Source organism: Globicephala melas, chromosome 12 (genome assembly GCF_963455315.2).
Source record: "Globicephala melas chromosome 12, mGloMel1.2, whole genome shotgun sequence".
NCBI lineage: Eukaryota > Metazoa > Chordata > Mammalia > Artiodactyla > Delphinidae > Globicephala > Globicephala melas.
The window spans coordinates 35032450-35055239 of record NC_083325.1 but is presented as its reverse complement, the minus strand read 5'-3'; the positions used below and the strand labels follow the sequence as shown (position 1 = coordinate 35055239).

The 22790-nt window shown below is 43.9% G+C and overlaps 1 protein-coding gene and 1 non-coding gene across 3 annotated transcripts in view; both read right to left on the bottom strand.

Annotated features, from left to right (window-relative positions):
- Window positions 1-22790, bottom strand: part of SPRED2 (sprouty related EVH1 domain containing 2) — a 124005-nt gene that overhangs the window by 7231 nt on the left and 93984 nt on the right. For both annotated transcript variants that reach the window (XM_030877401.3, XM_030877402.2), the window contains 2 exons: window positions 19512-19680; window positions 17051-17115 (listed from right to left, as the gene is read on the bottom strand). In XM_030877401.3, coding sequence (XP_030733261.1) covers window positions 17051-17115; window positions 19512-19680 — 234 coding nt within the window. The remainder of the gene's footprint in view (window positions 1-17050; window positions 17116-19511; window positions 19681-22790) is intronic.
- TRNAG-GCC (transfer RNA glycine (anticodon GCC)) lies at window positions 7966-8038 on the bottom strand. Its single transcript has one exon. It is a non-coding gene; the product is annotated as a tRNA-Gly (tRNA).

Here is a 22790-nt window from a genome sequence, read left to right as displayed (position 1 = left end):
GCTGTCTGTCTCTATCTCTGAAGTTAAGAGCTAAGGGTCCTGTAAGCCTGGAATCCTGGTGAGGCAGCAGGGAAAGAAACTGTGTGAGGATGAAGTGAGGCAAAACCAAGGGAAGAAGGCCCCCGCAGACACCGCTTGAGCTTCTAGATCCCTCCAAGCCTGAATCCTGATCCACCCTAAGATGTCCCAAAGGTAAGAGCCAACTCCCTTTGATAATTTAACCGAGAATGCATTGGGTTCGTCCCTTGGGTGCACCTTTCCCCCATTCCCGATTCCTTCTCTGTGGCAGCCTTCCACCTGCATCCCATTCCTGGCCTCTCTCTTGCCTCACTCCTCTGCAGCAGGTGGAATGGAACAGGGTGTCCAGAGCCTGCTACTTCCCTCCTCTACCTCTTGGGAGCCACCCAACTGGCAAATTGCATGTGCTGGCAACTATTCTTGGGACAGTGCGGTCTATTTGGAGGTCGAGGGCCCACCCCACTGCGGGGAGGGTGTGGAGACCCCAGCGCACGTGTGCCTGGTGGGGCAGGTCTGTCTAATCCTGGGGTCCGTTCCTGGAATGTCCACTTCCCACAGGTGTAAGCCAGCACTAACCTCATCAGTAAAGAAAGGGCTCCTATCGTTTTTTCTCAATCGGTTCAGAACTCAGATAGGAAAGAGTTGCTATTTACCCCTCAAATCCCAGCAACTGAAAGAGACCAGACTGATACACAAGAATTTTTACTTTCTTCCAAACTCTGGTCTGTCCTCCAAGTCTCACCCACCCTTTCCTTATGTCTTCGGAGATCCTGCCTCCCTCTTTTAACACACCGGTGGTTGTAAGTTGACAGCACGACAAAGCAAACAACCCTTAACAGTCTCACATTATGTGAAGGCTTATGATGTGCCAGGCCCTGGCTACATGTGAACACCACTGCAGGCAAAATATTGTCTCCACATCACACACAGGAAAACAGAGACTCGGAGAAATTCGGGATCCTGCCGACCGGTGGCAGGCAACCACTGGCAGAGCTGGACAGAAATGCAGACCCTGCCCTCCAAGCGCGGTTGGGATCTCAACGCACCACATCGCTGCTTTGCAAACCCTGGAGAGCCCACGCCAGTGCCTGCTCTGTGTTAATCTTGGTGAGATTAATACGAGTACAACTATTCCAAGTAAGACAGTGTGCCCTGACTCATACAAACTCAGGAGAAAACGGGATGGTGTCTCAGAATACAAAGGTTTCAAAATAAAATGGACAACCTGGAAGAAATGGACAAATTCTTAGAAACGCACAACCTGCCAAGACTGAACAGACCAATCACAAGCACTGAAATTGAAACTGTGATTAAAAATCTTCCAACAAACAAAAGCCCAGGACCAGATGGCTTCACAGGTGAATTCTATCAAACATTTAGAGAAGAGCTAACACCTATCCATCTCAAACTCTTCCAAAATATAGCAGAGGGAGGAACACTCCCAAACTCATTCTATGAGGCCACCATCACCCTGATACCAAAACCAGACAAGGATGTCACAAAGAAAGAAAACTACAGGCCAATATCATCGATGAACATAGATGCAAAAATCCTCAACAGAATACTAGCAAACAGAATCCAACAGCACATTAAATGGATCATACACCATGATCAAGTGGGGTTTATTCCAGGAATGCAAGGATTCTTCAGTATACGCAAATCAATCAACGTGATACACCATATTAACAACTGAAGGAGAAAAACCATATGATCATCTCAATAGATGCAGAGAACGCTTTTGACAAAATTCAACACCCATTTATGATAAAAACTCTGCAGAAAGTAGGCATAGAGGGAACTTTCCTCAACATAATAAAGCCCATATGTGACAAACCCACAGCCAACATCGTCCTCAATGGTGAACAACTGAAAGCATTTCCACTAAGATCAGGAACAAGACAAGGTTGCCCACTCTCACCACTCTTATTCAACATAGTTTTGGATGTTTTAGCCACAGCAATCAGAAGAAAAGGAAATAAAAGGAATCCAAAATGGAAAAGAAGTAAAGCTGTCACTGTTTGCAGATGACATGATACTATACATAGAGAATCCTAAAGATGCTACCAGAAAACTACTAGAGCTAATCAATGAATTTGGTAAAGTGGCAGGACACAAAATTAATGCACAGAAATCTCTGGCATTCCTATACACTAAGGATGAAAAATCTGAAAGTGAAATCAAGAAAACACTCCCATTTACCATTGCAACATAAAGAATAAAATATCTAGGAATAAACCTACCTAAGGAGACAAAAGACCTGTATGCAGAAAATTATAAGACACTGATGAAAGAAATTAAAGATGATACAAACAGATGGAGAGATATACCATGTTCTTGGATTGGAAGAATCAACATTGTGAAAATGACTCTACTACCCAAAGCAATCTACAGATTCAATGCAATCCCTATCAAACTACCACTGGCATTTTTCACAGAACTAGAACAAAAAATTTCACAATTTGTATGGAAACACAAAAGACCCCGAATAGCCAAAGCAATCTTGAGAATGAAAAACGGAGCTGGAGGAATCAGGCTTCCTGACCTCAGACTATACTATAAAGCTACAGTAATCAAGACAGTATGGTACTGGCACAAAAACAGAAATATAGATCAATGGAACAGGATAGAAAGCCCAGAGATAAAGCCACGCACACATGGTCACCTTATCTTTGATAAAGGAGGCAGGAACGTACAGTGGAGAAAGGACAGCCTCTTCAATAAGTGGTGCTGGGAAAACTGGACAGCTACATGTAAAAGTATGAGATTAGATCACTCCCTAACACCATACACAAAAATAAGCTCAAAATGCATTAAAGACCTAAATGTAAGGCCAGAAACTATCAAACTCTTAGAGGAAAACATAGGCGGAACACTCTATGACATAAATCACAGCAAGATCCTTTTTGACCCACCTCCTAGAGAAATGGAAATAAAAACAAAAATAAACAAATGGGACCTAATGAAACTTCAAAGCTTTTGCAGTAAAGGAAACCATAAACAAGACAAAAAGACAATACTCAGAATAGGAGAAAATTTTTGCAAATGAAGCAACTGACAAAGGATTAATCTCCAAAATTTACAAGCAGCTCATGCAGCTCAATAACAAAAAAACAAACAACCCAATCCAAAAATGGGCAGAAGACCTAAATAGACATTTCTCCAAAGAAGATATACAGACGGCCAACAAACACATGAAAGAATGCTCAACATCACTAATCATTAGAGAAATGCAAATCAAAACTACAATGAGATATCATTTCACACCAGTCAGAATGGCCATCATCTAAAATCTACAAACAGTAAATGCTGGAGAGGGTGTGGAGAAAAGGGAACCCTCTTGCACTGTTGGTGGGAATGTAAATTGATACAGCCACTGTGGAGAACAGTATGGAGGTTCCTTAAATAACTACAAATAGAACTACCATATGACCCAGCAATCCCACTGCTGGGCATATACCCTGAGAAAACCATAATTCAAAAAGTCATGTACCAAAATGTTCATTGCAGCTCTATTTACAATAGCCCGGAGATGGAAACAACCTAATTGTCCATCATCGGATGAATGGATAAAGAAGATGTGGTACACATATACAATGGAATATTACTCAGCCATAAAAAGAAACGAAATTGAGCTATTTGTAATGAAGTGGATAGACCTAGAGTCTGTCATACAGAGTGAAGTAAGTCAGAAGGAGAGAGACAAATACCGTATGCTAACACATATATATGGAATTTAAGAAAAAACATACTGTCATGAAGAACCTAGGGGTATGACAGGAATAAAGACTGTGTCCTACTAGACCTACTAGAGAATGGACTTGAGGATATGGGGGGGGAAGGGGAAGGTGTGACAAAGCGAGAGAGAGGCATGGACATATATACACTACCAAACGTAAGGTAGATAGCTAGTGGGAAGCAGCCGCATAGCACAGGGAGATCAGCTCGGTGCTTTGTGACCGCCTGGAGCGTTGGGATAGGGAGGGTGGGAGGGAGGGAGACGCAAGAGGGAAGAGATATGGGAACATATGTATATGTATAACTGATTCACTTTGTTATAAAGCACAAGGTAACACACCATTGTAAAGCAATTATACTCCAATAAAGATGTTAAGAATACAAAGGTTTCTACAGATCTCAATAAATACTTTCTGAATCAGTAGATAAGGGCCCTTCAGTATGATTCAAATCTCAAGGGTTAAACTGTTATCCAACACCCGTGTGCCAGGCACGTCTTAGGTTAGAAGCTACCCTCGTACTAAGCACTGTAATACACACTTGCCATTTAGTTCTCGGAAACTCAGTTAACACATCCCTCACCTGGTGTTAGTCACCTGAATCCACCCTGTTTTCTGTGACCTGTGTCCAGGTTAACAATGTAGGGAAAGTTATTCTGAGAAATGAGGCACATCCGGTATTTCCTAGTACTCCTAGTACTCCTCAGCCAATCAGACTCTCCCTTCCAATGCTCCCATCTTTCCTCCCCAGCCCCGGCCAGCCTCTTCCCACTGTAAAGTGCAAAGTTCCTGGACAATTTTCTGACAATTCAGAGAACGTGAGACTGAGAAAGGCCTTTCGAATTCTCCTACTCTGAAACAAATCTGTACAGAGGAGCGGTGAAGCCAGAGGCTGAGGTGTGCCCCCAGTTTACCGCCTCCTGCGGGGAGGTCCCAGCCCGGCCCACAGCCTCCTGCCGCCAGCCTGCTCTGGGCTTAGAGCACGCAGGAGAGGTTCCATCGGAAGCGGAGGCTTCCCATCTCTGCTATCAGATAAATCTTGTCAAGAGGCTCAAGTGACCTACCCACAGAAGGAATGTACTATCAGGGTATCTCCAAGAGAGGCGAGAGGAAAAACCTTTCATCACACGTACCTCTGGACTGGTGCCCCCTTCTCTGCTCGTGGAGAAAAGCAGCCACTAGGCTGTGCACATCCGCACATCAACAAGCAAGATTCTAGAACATGTCTCTGTTACTTGTGTGCACAAGCTAATGACACCCACCAACCTACCAATCGGAGAGCTTCACCTTCCACCTGGAAAGACTGGCTGCGTTTTCAGCTCGCCTTGGTGGTGGGGCAAGGGAATCTCGGAAGTGCTGCAGGTTTGAGCTCAAGAAGAACAAAAGCAGAGGTCCTCTGTGCTTGGGGACCTCAGGCTCCTTAGTGGGGTGGCTTCAGCGGCAGGCTTCCTTGAGTCAGAGCAGGCAGTGCCAGCCTTTGATGCCACCCACTGTGAACAAGGCCAGACACTGCCACTGCGGCGCCGCCCACTTGTAGGAGGTCCCGTGTGACCGGAAGCAGTGCACACAACCACTGTCACCTGCAAATGTACCCGCCAAAAAAACTCGCCTCCGGGTTTGCGTTCGACTCCAGCTCAGTGTCAATGCTCTGTTAAAAAGATGTCCAATTAAGAAGGCTGTAACCTAACATGAGGCACTGAACAACAGAAATGCGATGGAATGTTATAATGCTAAAAAACAGGGTCTCAGCCCAGGCAGACTGGATTTGAATCAATTCTCTGCTAATTATAAGTTGTCTGATTTTGGTCAAGGTGACCTCTAACTCCAGTTTTCACATCTGCAAAATGGAGCAAAAATTGTCCTCAGGGTTACTGCAAAAACGAAATGAGATTAAGCATTTCCATTTTCTAAACAGTCACTACTGATTATATAGAAAAGTTACTGATCCTGTGATCGGGTCCCCTTGCTTAACTCATAAAAATTCAAATGCTTTATCCAGTGATTCTCTGCACTTTTCTAAGCAAATCCTGTCACCCACAAAAGGTAGCCTGGTCTCCTTTCCAATATTTGTACCACCTTTTTCTTGCCTTACTACATTTTGCCAGGGTTTCCAGCATGATATGGAAAACCAGAATGTCTCTGTTTGTCTTGAACCTAACTTTGGTGGGACTTCTAATGATTCTCTGTTATATATAATGTTTCCAGATAACTGGAGTGATTATAAAGTTCCCAAAGTTTTGGACTTTCCTGATGGCACAGTGGTTAAGAATCCCCCTGCCAATGCAGGGGACACGGGTTCAAGCCCTGGGCCAGGAAGATCCCACATGCCGCGGAGCAACTAAGCCCGTGCGCCACAACTACTAAGCCTGCGCTCTAGAGCCTGCGAGCCGCAACTACTGAACCCTCATGCCACAACGACTGAAGCCCATGCTCCTAGAGCCCATGCTCCGCAACAAGAGAAGCCACCGCAGTGAGAAGCACGTGCACTGCAACTAAGAGTAACCCCTGCTTGCCGCAACTAGAGAAAGCCCGTGTGTGGCAACAAAGACCCAAAGCAGCCAAAAATAAATAAATTTATAAAGTTCCAAAAGTTTCCTCGGATTCTAGATTGCTAAGAGTTTTCACCAAAAGATGTTGGATGTAACCAGATGGTTTTTCTGTGTCTATTGAGATGACTACAGTCTCTCACCTTTGTTTCATTAATGCATGAATCAAACAGTTAAACTTTGCGAATATAAACCATCTTTGCATGCCTGGGATACGATCTACTCTACTGGTCTTTCATTACATTTGTTTTATAAATATTGATGTGATTTGGTAATATTTTACTTTAAAACGTTACGTCTAGATTCATAAGTGAGTTTGGCCCCTGTTTTTCCTCTACTTGAGCTCATCTTGCTAATTTTTGCAGCAGGGTTACGCTAGTCCTGTCAGCTGAGCTAGGCAGTGTTCTACCTTTTTCTATACTTTGGAACAATATCTATAACATGGAAATTCTTTAAAAAAAAAAAATTGAAGTACAGTTGATTTACAATATTGTGTTAGTTTCAGGTGTACAGCAAAGTGATTCAGACACATACATTTTTTCAGGTTATTTTCCATTATAGGTTATTACAAGATATTAAATATGGTTCCTTGTGCTATACAGTACATCCTTGCTGTGTATCTATTTTATGTATGGGAGTTACGTTTCTTAACCACCTAAATTTGGTCCCCCTTTTAAGGGGTATACCTTTGACTACATTTTCAAATTTTTCTGTGGTTATATTAAAACACGTATTTTGAGTAATAAGCTTTGCATGGCCTGGTCCTAAAGGCAGTAATCTGAGACAAGAGTTTAATAAGGAAGCACAGGAGGCTGAGAAAAGAAAGGGAAAGGAGGTGGAAGCAAGAGTCAGAGGGCACTAACATGAAAGAGTGGGCCCCTCCAACCTTAATAAAATAGAGACATGACCAGCCTGATCAAGTCCACACTGGTAGGGAAAACACTGGGAGGCTGGCAACCAACCATTAATTTTCTTCTCTCTCTTGGGGATGGAGACACATGGGACGGATGCCACCTCCAGAGAGGCAAGCAAACAAGTACAGCTGCTTGATCCTCTCTGTATCCCCAGGAGCACATGAGCTGCTGTGAACACGCAGCTTGTAGAGCCAAGCCTGATCCGAGCAGCCATTTCTGGGGAGTGACAGAAATGTGTCACTATGTGTTTTGAATAAGGCATAGAAAACGAAGTGAAGAAACTCTTTTAAGGAGCTAATCTGCGCTATCCAGGAATCATACAGAAACGTTAAGCAAAATAGCACTCCTCGGAGGGAACTGGGAAACCTCGACTCTAGGCCAGGCTAGGCCACGTGTCTTGGGCCAGGTGTTAACCTCTGTGGGCCGCAGTGTCCTCATGTGTAAAAGAGGGAGTCGCCCTGGATGATCTCCAAGGTCTGTTTGAGTTCTAAAACTTTTCTGTGTAATCGTTCTGGCTTCCTCCTCAGAACGTTACAGAGGAGTCTAAGACTATTGCTTAGTTGATTCGAGAGCCACAGAATGGATGCCAACTATACCTCAATAAAAAGTAAATAAAATAAGAAGTCATCACCACATAGGAAAAAAAGCTGCAGGATTAATTCAGGCTGACAAGAGCAGAATTCTGCCCTGTCTTGTAGATGCTGCGGAATCTTTTTTTCTTGGCCGCACCCTGCGCCCTGTGCAGGATCTTAGTTCCCTGACCAGGGATCGAACCTGGGCCCCCCGCAGTGGCAGTGCAGAGTCCTAACCACTGGACCGCCAGGGAATTCCCGATGTTTTGAATTTTTAAAGACAGCTAGCTAGTAGTTATGACCCCAATTTGTATTATTTTTACTGCAATCTACCACCAAAATAGATTTCAGCCACTGATACAACCAAAGCAATATTCAATATTCTTCCTATTGCAGGGCCTTCCAGTTTATTTTTTTAAAAAGCATGTATGCACATGTGCATTTATATATAAGTATATAGCATTCTCCTCAGCCTCGGGCTGGGAGATGAGACTGATCTCATGGAAGTCTGGGCATCTTCTGCCTCTCAGAAGACAGTAAACTGTTCTGGGCGTCAGGAGACTGCCGGCTCCGGTGGTTTGGCGCTGAGTTGTCGTTTCTAACTCGTCAGTAAAGCAAGCCTTTCCCCTCAGTAGCTGTTAGACTGGCAGGCCTATGGCTAATCCTTTTCCCTTTGGTAAACAGGAACTTGTCCCCCATTCTGTCAACAGGTCGCACTGGCTCACCTGTCCTCAGGGCCTACATTGGTTCCAGGTGTCCTCTTTCAAAGAGGCAAGCAGAGCAGGAAATCTTTTACGGCTCCAGCTAGCAGGCAGTGTGGGTCTAAGAGGCTGCTGGTGGGGGGAAAGGAGATGACTCTGTCCTAGACTCTAAGACATTATTCTGTCCAGGACCCGGAGGATAGATAAAGTGGGCATTCTTCTACAGTGAAAAACAACAACAAAACCAAAATTCCCCCCCACACAAAAAAACACAAGTTTTGGCGCTTCCCTGGTGGCGCAGTGGTTAAGAATCCGTCTACCAATGCAGGGGACACGGGTTCGAGCCCTGGTCCGGGAAGATCCTACACGCCATGGAGCAACTAAGCCTGCGCGCCACAACTACTGAAGCCTGCATACTCTAGAGCCCATGCTCCGCAACGAGAAGCCAGCACACTGCAACGAAGAGTAGCCCCCGCTCGCCACAACTAGAGAAAGCCCGCACGCAGCAACGAAGACCCAACGCAGCCAAAAATAAAAATAAATAAATTTATAGGAAAAACAGTTTTATGTTTCTAAATTTTGAAATTAGGTGAAATTTGGACATGAAAGGAAAGGACTCTGATAAACCCACAGCTTAGCTTCACTGGCAGGGCTGTGATCAGGAAGCGGGTTTCAGGTAACCTTGAACATGTACTCTGCATGAATTAATAAAATGGAAATAGTAGTATATTACTATCCACAGCTTAAAAAGATGAGATGATACATGTGTAAGTGAAGAAAGACACAAATTGGTGGACTACCAAAATGCCTTTGGGCTTCCTGAAATTGAGAGCATCTCAAAGCTTCTGTTTGAACCTTAGACATTTAATTGCTTTAATTTAGCCACTGTAGGTATTACGTGTTGAATAAAAAGATCCTCCTCTTACTGTGCAATGTGAGCTTGATAATTACTGGCATTCAGAAGATAAAGCAGCTCCCACCCATCTTCTGAGAACTTCCATGCCACCCCATGCAGTGCTGGGTCTCAGCCAGCAGCATTAATGGGACGCCGCTCCCTGGTGTCACCCACAAAGCATAGCTGTCCTTCCCCCAAAACATTTTTGCTTTTCTTAACAAACCGCCATAGATTAGTTCCACTAGTCAAACTCTGTAGAGGTAATTTACATTTCAACCTATTTTCTCTTTTACTTATTCTGTTCCTGCACCACTCTATCCCAATCCCTTAATTCCAAGGGTAAAGACAACAGAAACTTTTTTTTTTTTTTTTGCGGTACGCGGGCCTCTCACTGTTGCGGCCTCTCCCGTGGCGGAGCACTGCCTCCGGACGCGCAGGCTCAGCGGCCATGGCTCACGGTCCCAGCCGCTCCGCGGCATGCGGGATCTTCCCGGACCGGGGCACGAACCCGTGTCCCCTGCATCGGCAGGCGGACCCTCAACCACTGCGCCACCAGGGAAGCCCAACAGAAACATTTTTGATCAACTGATCTTCTAAAATGTGACTGGGGCTCTCAGGCGGGCACAAGAGAACCCCATAGTGCCACTGAAGAAGTCAGTTGAGGTTTTAAGCCAATGTACTAGTTGAAAAGTCCATCATTTAGGCGGCTCTTTGGCAATGATGAGAATCTGGTATATTTCATATGCGAAATCTATTGAAACTTATTGAATAAATATTTCCTTTTCTTAACGTTCTCTGAAAGTCAGCAAGCAGATTTGGGGTTTGCATTCTAGGTGAACAGTGTATGGAACTGAGCACAAGTTGCTTCACCTCTCTGAGCCTTGGGGACTTTACCTGCAGAAATGGAAGTGTCAATAAGTACCTCATGGTCAGCTTTGAGGACCAAATACAGTAACGTACATGAACGTGCAGGGCACAGTGCCAGGGATAGCTCCACGCCACAGTGCCTTTCCTCCTCCTCCCCTTGGGCCAGCAAACAGAAACTCAAAGGAAATATTTCACCCTGGGAAGGTTTTGAGTCCAAAAGGATCAATGATCACAGCTAATTAATGGCAGAACCAAGTTTAGACTCCTGGCCTCCCCCCAACTTCCAAACTCTGCACAAACAGGAGTCATATGCCACTTTACCTTTTAAAAACATCCCCTTTCTCAGAAAATCAGTAAACGAACCCCATTTATTACAAAACTGGTAGATTTGCCTTCAGTTTTAATGTGTGTTGGGGATGGATTAGGTGGAAAAAACTCTTCAAGAAAAGGAAAATTTTGTGGTATGCTGCAGTCTTCTGCTCCTATAAGTGAAAGCTCGATAGTTACAGAATTCCACAAATTCATTTGTTTCTACTTAATCAAGAATGAAAATAACCACGACTTGCAAAGACTCAAAAGCTCACCTAAGACAAACTGCTGCTTCATACTTTGGTTTCAACCACATGTTCTAGCCACGCTTTAGAAAATACCTGAAGTGGACGGGAGGGGTTGGAGATGTCATTAGGAGCAACTGCTCTGAATAACCAGAAAGTAATCAAATGCAGCTTGTGAGGAACAGGATATCAAGGGTTCAAGCGTAGGGCATGAGGAAGAACCACGTTTTCCAGTCTGGGCAAAAACATGGTTAAAATCTGACAATGCTGTAAAAGACATTTTTCCTACGTGAAGGAGGACTGCGTACCTAAACAATTAAAGGACGATGAAACACCACAACATAAACAAAAAAAGAAAAAAAAAAGAAAGGCTGGTTAACATCTTTATTGGAGTATAATTGCTTTACAATGGTGTGTTAGTTTCTGCTTTATAGCAAAGTGAATCAGCTATATGTATACATATATCCCAACCAGCCTTTCTTAACTGGGTTCTAGGAGAGAATTCCGACCCACACAAAATGCTATGAATGATTCTTCTTGATTCTGCAAATGACGGTACACAGTTAGTGCTATTCTAGGTGCACAAGAGAGAAGTTAACTCGTTACATAGGATGGATGCTGTAAAGTGTGAGGGGTTCATTAGGAATCTCTATTGAGAAGTGTTGCCCAAATCCAGAAGCAATACTGAGGTGGGAGAATAAACCTTGGAGGTGGGAAAATAAATCAAAACCTTATAGGGACTTCCCTAGTGGTCCGGTGGCTAAGACTCTGCACTCCCAATGCAGGGGGCCCCGGGTTCGATCCCTAGTCAGGGAACTAGATCCCACATGTCGCAACTGAGAGTTTGCATGCCACAACTAAAGATCCCACATGCCGCAACTAAAGATCCTACACGCCGCAACTAAAAGATCCTGTGTGCCGCAACTAAGACCCAGCAGAGCCAAATAAATAAAAAAGAAAAAAAAACCTCATATAGGGCCGGACTTCCTATTGCTATTCTGCGGACTTCTAGGCTGTAACACACACTCAGCCTCCAAGTCCGTCACATGAATGGGCCACACGGGGCACTGGTTACATATTTATCCTCTTATCTCTTCTCCCCTTTCCAACTTGGGTCCAGGAGAACCTAAAACGTAACTCTTGCATAAGATTGACATATAAAAAATAGAGCAGCCGAAATACCATAAATATAATTATTCAACAAATGTAGAGCAAAACGGCAGTGGTGAACGGGATGAGCGAGGAGATGGTGTTCGTTGCTCCTCCACTATGAACTGGCTGTGTCATCTTAGGCAAGTCGCCCATCTGACTGTACGACTTGTGTCTATAAAATGAGGCAAATCCTACTTTGTTTGCCAGAAGGAAGGAGGCTGGCTCAGCTGACATGAAAAAATCCCTTCCAATTCCAAGACCTAGAATGCTGAGGAGTTGGCACGTCTACAGGTATTCTCACCTCCTTGCAAGCCAAACATTTCCAGCTAACTCTTTTGTCAGGTCTCCTACCTTTAATGTGCCATTATTTCCACGGTGGACACACTTTCCTCCTCCTTGACCACCCCCCTCCCCGCCTTTTTGAGCAAACTCCCTCTTATTTTTTTCTTTCTTAAAAAAAAAATCAATACGTGTATATCATTTCATAGCTCAAGTAGCGATCTCGCCCCTCCCCATCTCAGCTTCTCACTCCCCAGAGAAATAAACCTTCAATTCTTGCGGCTCTTTCTCCTTGTATTTCTCTCTCCATCTTTTTAACAGCATCTTGTTAATACTACTCTTTCCTGATTTGTAGCTTTGGATATTATTTAAGGCCTTCTTATTATGGAAGATGAAGACTTAGCTATTTTCTACACCCCAAGTATCTTTCTATAAAGCAAATATTTCCCTAATCCCCCAGCTTTAGAGACAGAATCCAGCCACTCAGCACAATGACAGCTGAAGCACCGACAGCACTTGACCACAGATTCTCGACGAGCCTGCTCTGGAAGTACGTGTACCCTGCAGCTGCATTCTCCCAAGATCGTATTAAAATTCTCCTTGTCTAGCTACGAAGATGCTAATACCATTTGTAAATGATTTTAGAGCTCTGCAGCAGTAAATAAAGCACCAGGTTTCAATGGATCCAATCCTACAAGATAGGAACTTGAAAAATTGTTCATTAAATGACTATAAAACCCAGAGCCTCTCTAGTTCTATATAGTCCCTTTACTCACTGCCTCCCCATCCCCGATGACCCCCCTTCCTTGTGGGCCCCAAACCCTCTGGGCCCAGAGTCTTCAACTGTAGGGCTCCAGGAGAACGTCAGTCCTAGGCTGGGGAGCAAAGCAGCTCGGCCTCCCCGCGGAGCTACACTGTCCATCTCTCAAGGGCACGTGGGCCTCCTCCACAAGACACGCCAGAGCACGTGTCTCCCCCACAAGACAAAAGCACAACAGAGGGATAGACTCTCGAGGGTCCTTCCGTTCTGTCCCTCTCAAGGCTCTCCGGCTCCGGGGAGAGAAATGAAAAGCTGTCTGCCAGAGGCACGGATGAGAGCGGGCTGACTCTCACCGGGGCCCCCAAATGCCAGCCACAGAACACTAGCCTCTGTTGTCGTTGCTTTATACCCTCTCCATTACTCATCTTACAAATCTGTACCAAATGGCTCAGGCACTGGAATTCCCTCCCACATCCGTATTTAATGCCGGGCACACCCTGGCCACCTAGGGATTCGCGTGCACCTGGATGGATCACGGTATCTGAGGTCTCCCAGGGAGCAGAGGAGACCGTGCGGGGTGGAAGGCAACAAGGAACATGAACGGCCAAAGGCTTAGAGTGGGTGATGATGCTTGGAGCTCGTCTCCTAGTTGTAGATGCGTCGGAAAACACAGCAAGAAAAATATGACATGAAGCTACTGAGAATCCCTCAAACTCACCCACCTTTAGATGGTCCCCCAGGATAGCAATAAAGCCAATGAGTAAAATACGAAACCCTATGATTGTTACGTACTATGTTGGGGTTCAGAGCACCCATTTATTGAGCACCTATACAGCAAAGCTTTATAAGGTTGTAGAGACTATAATGAGGACTGCTTCTAATTAGATGAAGAGTCATTCATTCAGCAGATAAAATACGAACACCAAAAAAAGTGGCAGGCTTTCAAGTAGCAAGAGAGAAATAAACAAGAGTACTATGGGATTTGAAAGAAGAGAGAACAATCATAATTGGTTCAGGGAGAAATACTAAGACACATAGATGGATAAATAGCCCAAGACTCAGAAAATCAGAGCAGTGGCTAATCTGGAGTCTCTGGTGGTGGTTCCATCAGGAAAGATGTGGACACACACCAGGCTGGTGGCAGGAGAGGCGTGGGATGACTGCAGAGGCAATGTGTTGGCAACTGGCAAGACGCATGGGCAGAGTACGTGGGTATGTGTCTGCACACGCGTGCACACATGCCAAGCTGGATGCTAATTACCATCCTGAGAAGTCAGGGGGACAGGCTGGTTTAGGCGCCGAGAGTCAGGAAAGTATGAGACAGCCCATGCTTGGCGAGCACCCAAGCCCAACAACTTCTCCACGGTGGATATGGGGGTGCCCCTTCCTCCACTTCATCCCCCAACGTGGAACATGCATCCATATGTTGTCCAGTGTCCTATTTTCCTCCCGGTCCCAAGGAATGCCCTGAAACAGAGGGAAACTCCTGGTTCCAGCAGCAGAAACAAAAGACCTCCTCCTGGTTCCTCAAGTTATGCCTCTAAAGGTTTTCTCCCACATACGCTGTTCTCTTAGAAAATTCTCATTCTGGCTCGTCAAAAGTTGTAAGAGGGTCTATCACCATTTATACTCTTTCTATAATAAATGAGTTCCAAGTTCTAAACATCTGTCTTACCAATATAAGTTTTAGAACGCAACAAACCTTGGGAAGCTATAGGCTACACAGGAGTTAACGCAGCTGCTCTCTTCCATGGCTCCAGCTTTCAGAAATCTCCCTGATTTCTTAGGTCAAAATGTCTCAAGACAGGGAGCTCGTGAACAAACAGGAAACCTGACGCATTAGTCCCTGACGACACTCCCATCCTTACATGGGATGTTGCTGATAGTCAATGGCTTAATGACTGGGCTTGTCTTGGGGAAGGGAGGTAGTATTATTAATAGGCCCCTGTTTGTAAACAAGTGGAAGGAAGGCAAGGATCATAGACATCAGGGCCCACAGGGAATGCAATTAAGTCGCACTCCTCCTGCAGCGAGAGTTTCCGAGTGTCTGGAAGCAGCGGAGCTGTTTCCATACTTCCTTCCAGGCATTCGGCCTTACCCTAGAGCAGCACATTGATTCCCTGTGGATTAAAGGACAAAACCAGGAGGGATGCTGGCTTCCATCATCAGCCTGTTCCCTCTTGCCCTCTCCTGCTTCCATAAATCACTTCTGGCAGGTAGCTGGGAAGCAGCTGCGAATGACAGTTTTGCTCTGGAGCACAGGAAGCCACCTTTTAACCCGCCTGCTGTTGTTTGTCTCTCAAAACGTGACAAAGGAACAGATGTAAGCAACATGCCAACTGTCGAGAGGATCTGCTTGGAGCGCTATAGGAAGCCTGCTCAGAGCCACATTACACCAGCCGCTGTGCGGAGGCACAACTGAGTTCATTTCCTGACATATCCCCCCCGCACACACACCGTTGCCCCCGTCCCAAGCACTCTCTACTCATGTCAGGTCGGGGTCTGCAATGCTCAGGCAACTCAGTACATGCATCCCTGCTGCCACCTTCACTCCCCGCCTCGAAGCCCGTTCCCAAACCCTGTTCCAATGCCACTGAGGTCTGGTCCAGCCTCAGCTCCCAGGGGTCTTCTCTGACCCCCACAACCCTCCTTGTAAAGGACCTTGGGCCAGAGCACTTTACAGTCTGTGCTGGCTTCTAAGCTTCTCACAGGCCCATCTCATTGCTGTCCAGACCACCCAGTTACCTCCATGAGGGCTTGAGCTGGGTTCACACACCTGTCTTCCCAAAGCAGTGTTTTTCAAATTACTAGTTGCAGGATGAGCGGGTCGGGAATCAAGTTTAAAGGGTTGCAACTAATATTTAAAATATTAAATAAAAACACAGCTTATAAAAGATACTCTTGGGACAACTGAGGAATTATCAGGAAACTATTAGATGATATTATGAAATTCCTATTAATTTTCTTAGGTCCAGTAATGGTGTTGTATAGGAGAACGCCTTATTTTTACACGATGCATGCTCACGTATTTAGAGGCGACTTACTTTCTACTGGATCAGCAGGAAAATTATGTGTGTGTGCGTGTGTGTGTAAGTTCACACGCATGCACAGATAAAACAAATGGGGCAAAATGTTACAACTGTTGACTCTAGGTGTAGAGTATACAGGTGTTCACTGTAGTATTCTTTAAATATTCCTGTATGCTTGGAAAGTTTCATAATAAAAAGCAGAAGAAAATAAAAAGAGAAAAAAGTCACAACGCAGGGCATGAAATACGATCTGGTTTGGGATGTCTATGGATGTGTGTCCTAGGTTACAATTTAAATGTATTTCTTCCTGTGGGTCAAGGCCGAGACTTTGAAATGCTGCCCTACAGCTCCTGATGGCACAAGCACACAGCAGGTGCACACTGAACTGTTTGTTTAATTAACTTCTAAAAGCACAGAATTTTAGTGAAGGGGCAAGCTGAGAAATCATTTTGTCTCCAGTTACATCCCATTAACTCAAGCTGTGTCAAAATATCCAAGCCATTTCCTGCCTTAGCACACTTGGCTCTAACCTCAACTCCACCTTCAGGACTCTTATCAGATGTTCAATTACTCATCAGGAAGGCTACTCCCCGGCCCCGCACCCACCGCGCAAGGGAGGTTGGGGGAGCTGGTTGTTAATGCAAAACTCTGAGAGTAGGGTGACCAGTTGTCCCAGTTTGCCTGGGACTGAAGTATGTATTTTGCTGGACTAGGGACTTCCAGTGCTAAAACTAGGACAGTCCCAGGCAAACCAGGATGGCTAGTCACCTTAAGTGTGAAGGAAGACCGGGAGCGCACCCTGGACAGCTCTAGGAGAGCCAATACTATGTGTCTTGTAGCATCACGGCAACATGAGGGACCAGGGAAGACCCAGGGCAGGAAAATTATGACAAGGCAGAGATCTCCCTGACAGCATCCCAACAGCAACAGCAAATACCAAATTGCCAAGTGTCTCTCATGCCCCTAAACAGAACCTCTCTCTGATTATTCACCAACTCATCTGGAAAGCAAAGGACCATGGGAACTTACTGTAAAAACGTCGTCATCACCAAGCTCAGCCTCATTATGGATGGTGGAAGATGATGTTGTTGAGCCTAAAAAGACACAAAAATCACAAAAAGGTGTTTCTAAAGAGGATAAGTCAAAGCCAATCATTTAAAAAAGTATATTTAAATAAACCACATCCTATTCCTTTCACATGTGAATCACCAGCAGAAATACGTTACCTGGGAATTAAATGCTTTTAATTTACCCTTCTTAATTGACTTTAGCCAGCATGTTCCCTAAATGAACTTTGCCTACTGTTGTTCCCAAATCAATCCCTCAAACTCCCTCACTGGCCACTGGAGACCAAGTACACAGAGAGGCACCACAGAGGCCAGCAGCATCATGACCGGCCTCCACCAGCGACCCCCGTGCCCCCACTGTGTAGTGGGAAAAGCAATGGATGGAGAACTCCGGGTTGGACGGGCCACAATCTCACTGCATAACTGGACTTAGAGGTCAGGGCTTTTCATTTACTCACGAGGGGATTTGACTAAGTAGCTAGTATGATTGCTTCCTGTACTGAAATTCAGACACTGTACTCTAAACCCCAGATTGTGGGAGCCACCTTCTAAGCTGATACCTGGGCAAAGAGGTTTTCTCTTGCAATACTAGGGTATCGATGAGTTTTCTTCGTCTTTGCGGGCCAACATTTAGGTTCATTTAGGTTCATGTCAGAAAACCCAGTTTATTCCATCAGGGAAAAAAATGGTCATTTAGGGTTCAACTGGTTTATCTGTTCAACGCTTTCTTCATTCTGGTAGGCAAATCACTATAACTTCCCCTTTTCTTTCCTAATACCACTCCGTAATGTGTGGATCAAATCAACTGACGCTGTTAATGGCCAAAAGGAAAAACATACTTAAATTTGCATAAGTAGGGCTTCCCTGGTGGCGCAGTGGTTGAGAGTCCGCCTGCCAATGCAGGGGACACGGGTTCGTGCCCCAGTCTGGGAAGATCCCACATGCCGCGGAGTGGTTGGGCCCGTGAGCCACGGCCGCTGAGCCTGCGCGTCCGGAGCCTGTGCTCCGCAACGGGAGAGGCCACAGCAGTGAGAGGCCCGTGTACCGCAAAAAAAAAAATTTGCACAAGTGATAGATCTACCAAAAGGGAAATTTAGTCTCTATCTTCTCCTTTTCTTCGTTAGGTCTTACAAAATGTACATTTGGAAAATATTTTGCTATTACATGAAACTGAAATCAAAAGACTTGCTCAGAAAGAAATGAGAAACATTTACATTTCCAATGAGGGATCACAGGAGGAAAAACAAGTCCCACAATACCCTGTGTGCAATTCCTGTTGATCTCTGAGGATTTTTCTCTACTATTTGAATTACTCTAGTCAATCAACGTTTAAGGCAAGTTCGTAGAACAGAGCTAGGTAGAGTGTATACAGAGAAAAAAATAACAAAAGAATCAAATTTTGTGTGTAGCTTCAGTGACTAAGTGCGTGGACATACTGCTTCTACCAATAATACAGGATACTTTCTCTTCTAAACATTTAAAAGCTATGTTTAATAACAAGATTTTAAACATTTGCCACTTGTGTCAGATCTATGATGTGAACACTGGCTGTTACTCATTTTGGCCACCCTGGGATTGCAGTTCCCTGATTCGTGTTCCAGCCAGAACTGTCTCCCTGCTGATGTTAAGAGATGTTTCTTTTGCTTTTCTCTCTTCCCCCAAATCCGCAATGAAGAAAATGACTTCGGAACATATTTTTTCATATACAAATAAAACATATATTCTTTTGTGATTAATCTCCCCAAATTCTGAATTTGGCTTTACCGTGCCTTGCTTAATATTCCTTTCTTCACAGGGCCCTGGCTATGGAAGCTTGAACCCTTTGATTTGATAACTGAATGTGTCGAAGTGGAGAATTTGTGTGTTTGGACTCTGTGGATTCTAGAAAAGCCCACGAGAACTCACTGCCCAAGAGCCTTCCAGGCCACGATTAAATGCAACACAGTGTTTACCAGCTGCTCACCCATGGACTAAGGAGTCACAGATCCCTCTGCCTTTTCAGTAGCAGACGTACCCCCTGGGCTCTCCTTACACAACAGTGGGAAGGCATGGAGATTTCTGGGCCCATTAGAATCTATTCTCCACCTCTGGACCAAATCTGACCAAAGCTGTTTCTCAATAGTCAGGGAAAGGTAAAACACATCAAAAAGTCATTCACATGGAAGTCTAGAACTTGTCTTTTCAGAGCAGAGTCTAAAAACCAATTGGAACCACTCGTTACTCTGAAACCCATCTCCTTTTCCCCTGCACTGTCACTTAAAGTTTTTTTCTCCTTGGATGTTCCTAAAGTTTTGGCCTCTACTGACCTGGCCCCCAACCTTCCTGCAAATAATCCACAAATATATGATGGCAGACAATTCAGATTAAAAAGAACCTGGAAACCTCCCATAGTCCCGCTGAGGATGCAGTAATAAATTCAATACCTTCTATAAGGTCTTCAATTGCTTTCCTCACTCCCCTGTCAAAGGCTCGAGCATCAGCAGGGCTTTGGAAAGTAAGTCCAAACTTCCTATTGTCGACCTTCCAGTGATGAAAGGTTGGGTTGGCTTTGGTGTAGACCAAGTCCTTTCTCACATAGCATTCCAATACCACCTGAAGGATTGAAACACACAGGCGGGTTACTTGTTAAATCGTCATGATTGTGTCTGGTTACAAAAAGCTAACTAGGAACCATCGTCCTTGGTGGCAACTAACGAAAACCCTCCCCTCTGCCTTCACGTATCTTTGAAGGCCTCTTGGAGGAAGGCTTTGTCTGCCTCTGTTGACCATGCACTCCTTGCTACCCCGTACCCTTGGTGGTCCTCCCTTGGTGGATTCTCAATCTTCCTTCTCCTGTCCTAATGCGTGTCTCTCAGTGACCTCAAATTCAACAAGCTGAGAAAATAACTAACTTGCTCTGAAAATTCTGCCCCTAGTAACTTCCCCTTATCTAGCAATGCCAACCCCTCTCTTTTCATTCTCTCTGGCTCAAATCTCTGTGGTTTTCTTTTGCCTCTTCGGCTTTCTCTATCCCCCGTATTATTATTCACCAAGTCCATTTCATTTTTCCTTCAACATCTTTTGTATCAACCCTGTTTCAATTGCTACTACCGTGATCTAGGTCTCTACTAACCTTTTATCTGGATTATTAGAACAATCTCCAAATTTCTAGCAATCCCGTCTCAGAACGGCCTTTTGACTAAGCTATGACTTTGAGCAGATTGGCTTAGACCTTTGACCTTTTTATCTCTAAAGCGGAAGCAACACCAACGTTATCAATGAACGTACACATGAACATGCTTTGAAAACACCAAACAGTAAGAAACCTAACAGGGTCACACACGCTTCCCAGTATATCGCATTATGTTTCACTCTTTTATTTACTTCCGTTTTTGTCACCTTCACAATTTAGTACTTGGTTTCATATTATTCTCTACCAGTTTCGTGTGCATTTGTTTTGTTCCCCTAACTAGACTGTAAAAGATCAAGATGTTTTATAAAATAACTCCCTCTGTGTGTAGAGTGCTACTGCGGGTAGAGATACCAGAGTTTAAGATTATAGAATAAAAGAGGCATTGCAATCATGCGAACGTAAACTCCAGTCTTTATTCATAGAAAGCTCCAAAATATTGACAATATTTATTTCTTTGGTTCCATTATATATATATCAAAATGATTTTGCTAACTTCTACTAGCTTTGATCTTGTTCTGGCAAAGTTCTACATTTAACAAAATGAGATCTTATTAATTTTTAACTAAGTGAAAGAATCAAGGCCTGCCTAAATTAATAAAAATTCCAATTAGAGAGAATATCTTTAAATGAGCACAACTTTCAAGAATACATCTAGGCAAACAGAAATTAAACATTGCCTAATAAATGTTCCCTAACTTAATAGATGAGAATAATAGTCAAATTGGCATATCAAATAGCAGTCCCAGTTAACTTTATTCCATTGTATTGAATGAAGACAACAGTCCCCTCGCACAGTTCTATTTATGATTAAATTGCTTACTATGGCCATTTTCCCCTAAGAATAGCACAATGATTAAATGTCAGCCCAGCCCCATTCCAAATTGGGGATATCCAAATAACCAAGGCTTTAACTAACAAATGTTATCTATTTTAGAATTTAATAGTCTCAATGCAAAGTCTCAAAATAAACTTTTTTGTAAAAACAAAGACTTCTAGATGTTTCCCTGTTTTTTGGGTGAAAAAAATTAGTCTTTGGTCGACATTTTCTGTGTTTAAGATTATTCCAAAGGTACATCTTCCTAGAGAAGTGCAATAAGTTCTTAGAAAAGTAAAGTTCAGCCACGTAAATTATGTGAGGGGGAGGAGGCCAGATACCATTTCTTTGTTCTCTTAAACAAAATTACATCATTACCTATCTAAGTTTAATGACAAGAACGAAAACGTTCAAATGCTTTCATCTTCCTAACAGGTATAACCCCTCTAGTGAAGTTTTGGCATAATAGGTATCAATCTTCTAAAGTGAAGTTTAGGCATTGACTTAAAAGTTGAGAAAGGCTTTTAAAAATAGCTTTTTAAATCAGATGCGTGGGGAGACAAAAAGTGATTATATATTCTTGTTGGAGGTTTCAAAAAAATCGATACAAGAAATCCATATTGTAGAAGATTTAAGTAATTTAGGTGAGTCCATGAAGATTCCATTCTTGCCCATCTCACCGTCTCTACCCTCAACGCCTCTCCCTTCTCCAGAACTGCCCACTGTCGGTATGGTAGACACAACTCCAGTTCCCTTCCTGCAGCTTCTTTACATATGCATGTAAGTTTGTGTGTGTGAGTCTGTTTCAATGTAGCCAAGCCTATAAATTGGTCTTTAACTTGCCTTTTTCCCAAAAACGTGTCTTGGAGATACAGGAAGGTAAAAAGGATTCTGTTTAGTGGCTGCATAAATAATATTCCTCAGTACAGCTATATTAAAATTATTCAGCCATTCTCCACACTAATGGGCATTTAAGTCATTTCTAATTGGTTGCTTTTACACTGTCTAATGCTGGAATGAACATCCTTGAACATGTTCTCAAAGTTTGGTCTCTTGGGAGCCTTCCCTCTGCACCCCCAGGTCCTTTCACGGGGTCTGGGATGGCAAAACTATTTTCATATATTAAGATACTTTTGCTTTTTCATCGTGTTGCCAGTTCTGCTAATGGTGCAAAAGGAATGGTGGGTAAAACTGCTGTGCTGAGGCATGAATCAAGGCCAAGCAGTGGCACCAAACAGTACCAAAGTCACCGGATTCACCACTGTCACATGGTCAAAGTAAAAAAGGCCAGTCTTACGTAGGACTGTACTTGATGAAGCAGTTAAAAATTATTACATCTTGACCTGTGAATACACATCTTTCATCTCGTGTGATGAAATGGGAAGTACACATAATTGGATTCTCATATCTGCTTCTGCATTTGATCCGCTGTAATACGTCGCTTTGGCTGAAGTATGGGAAGAAACTCTGGCTTTGCACAAATGTGTAATTAGAAAAGGGAAGAGTATCTCTCATAGCCTTCTTACTTCTACTGCATGGGGAAGAATGACGATTGTCTCAAGGAAAAAGGTGTGTAATTGCTGCAGTTGTGAGTTGAACTAACTACTTTCCTCATGGATCGCCAGGTTTACTTGAAAGAACAGCCTACAGGTGAACTACGGTTATTCAGACTTGGGTACTTGGCCGACATTTTCTTGAAGATGAACACAGCGAGCC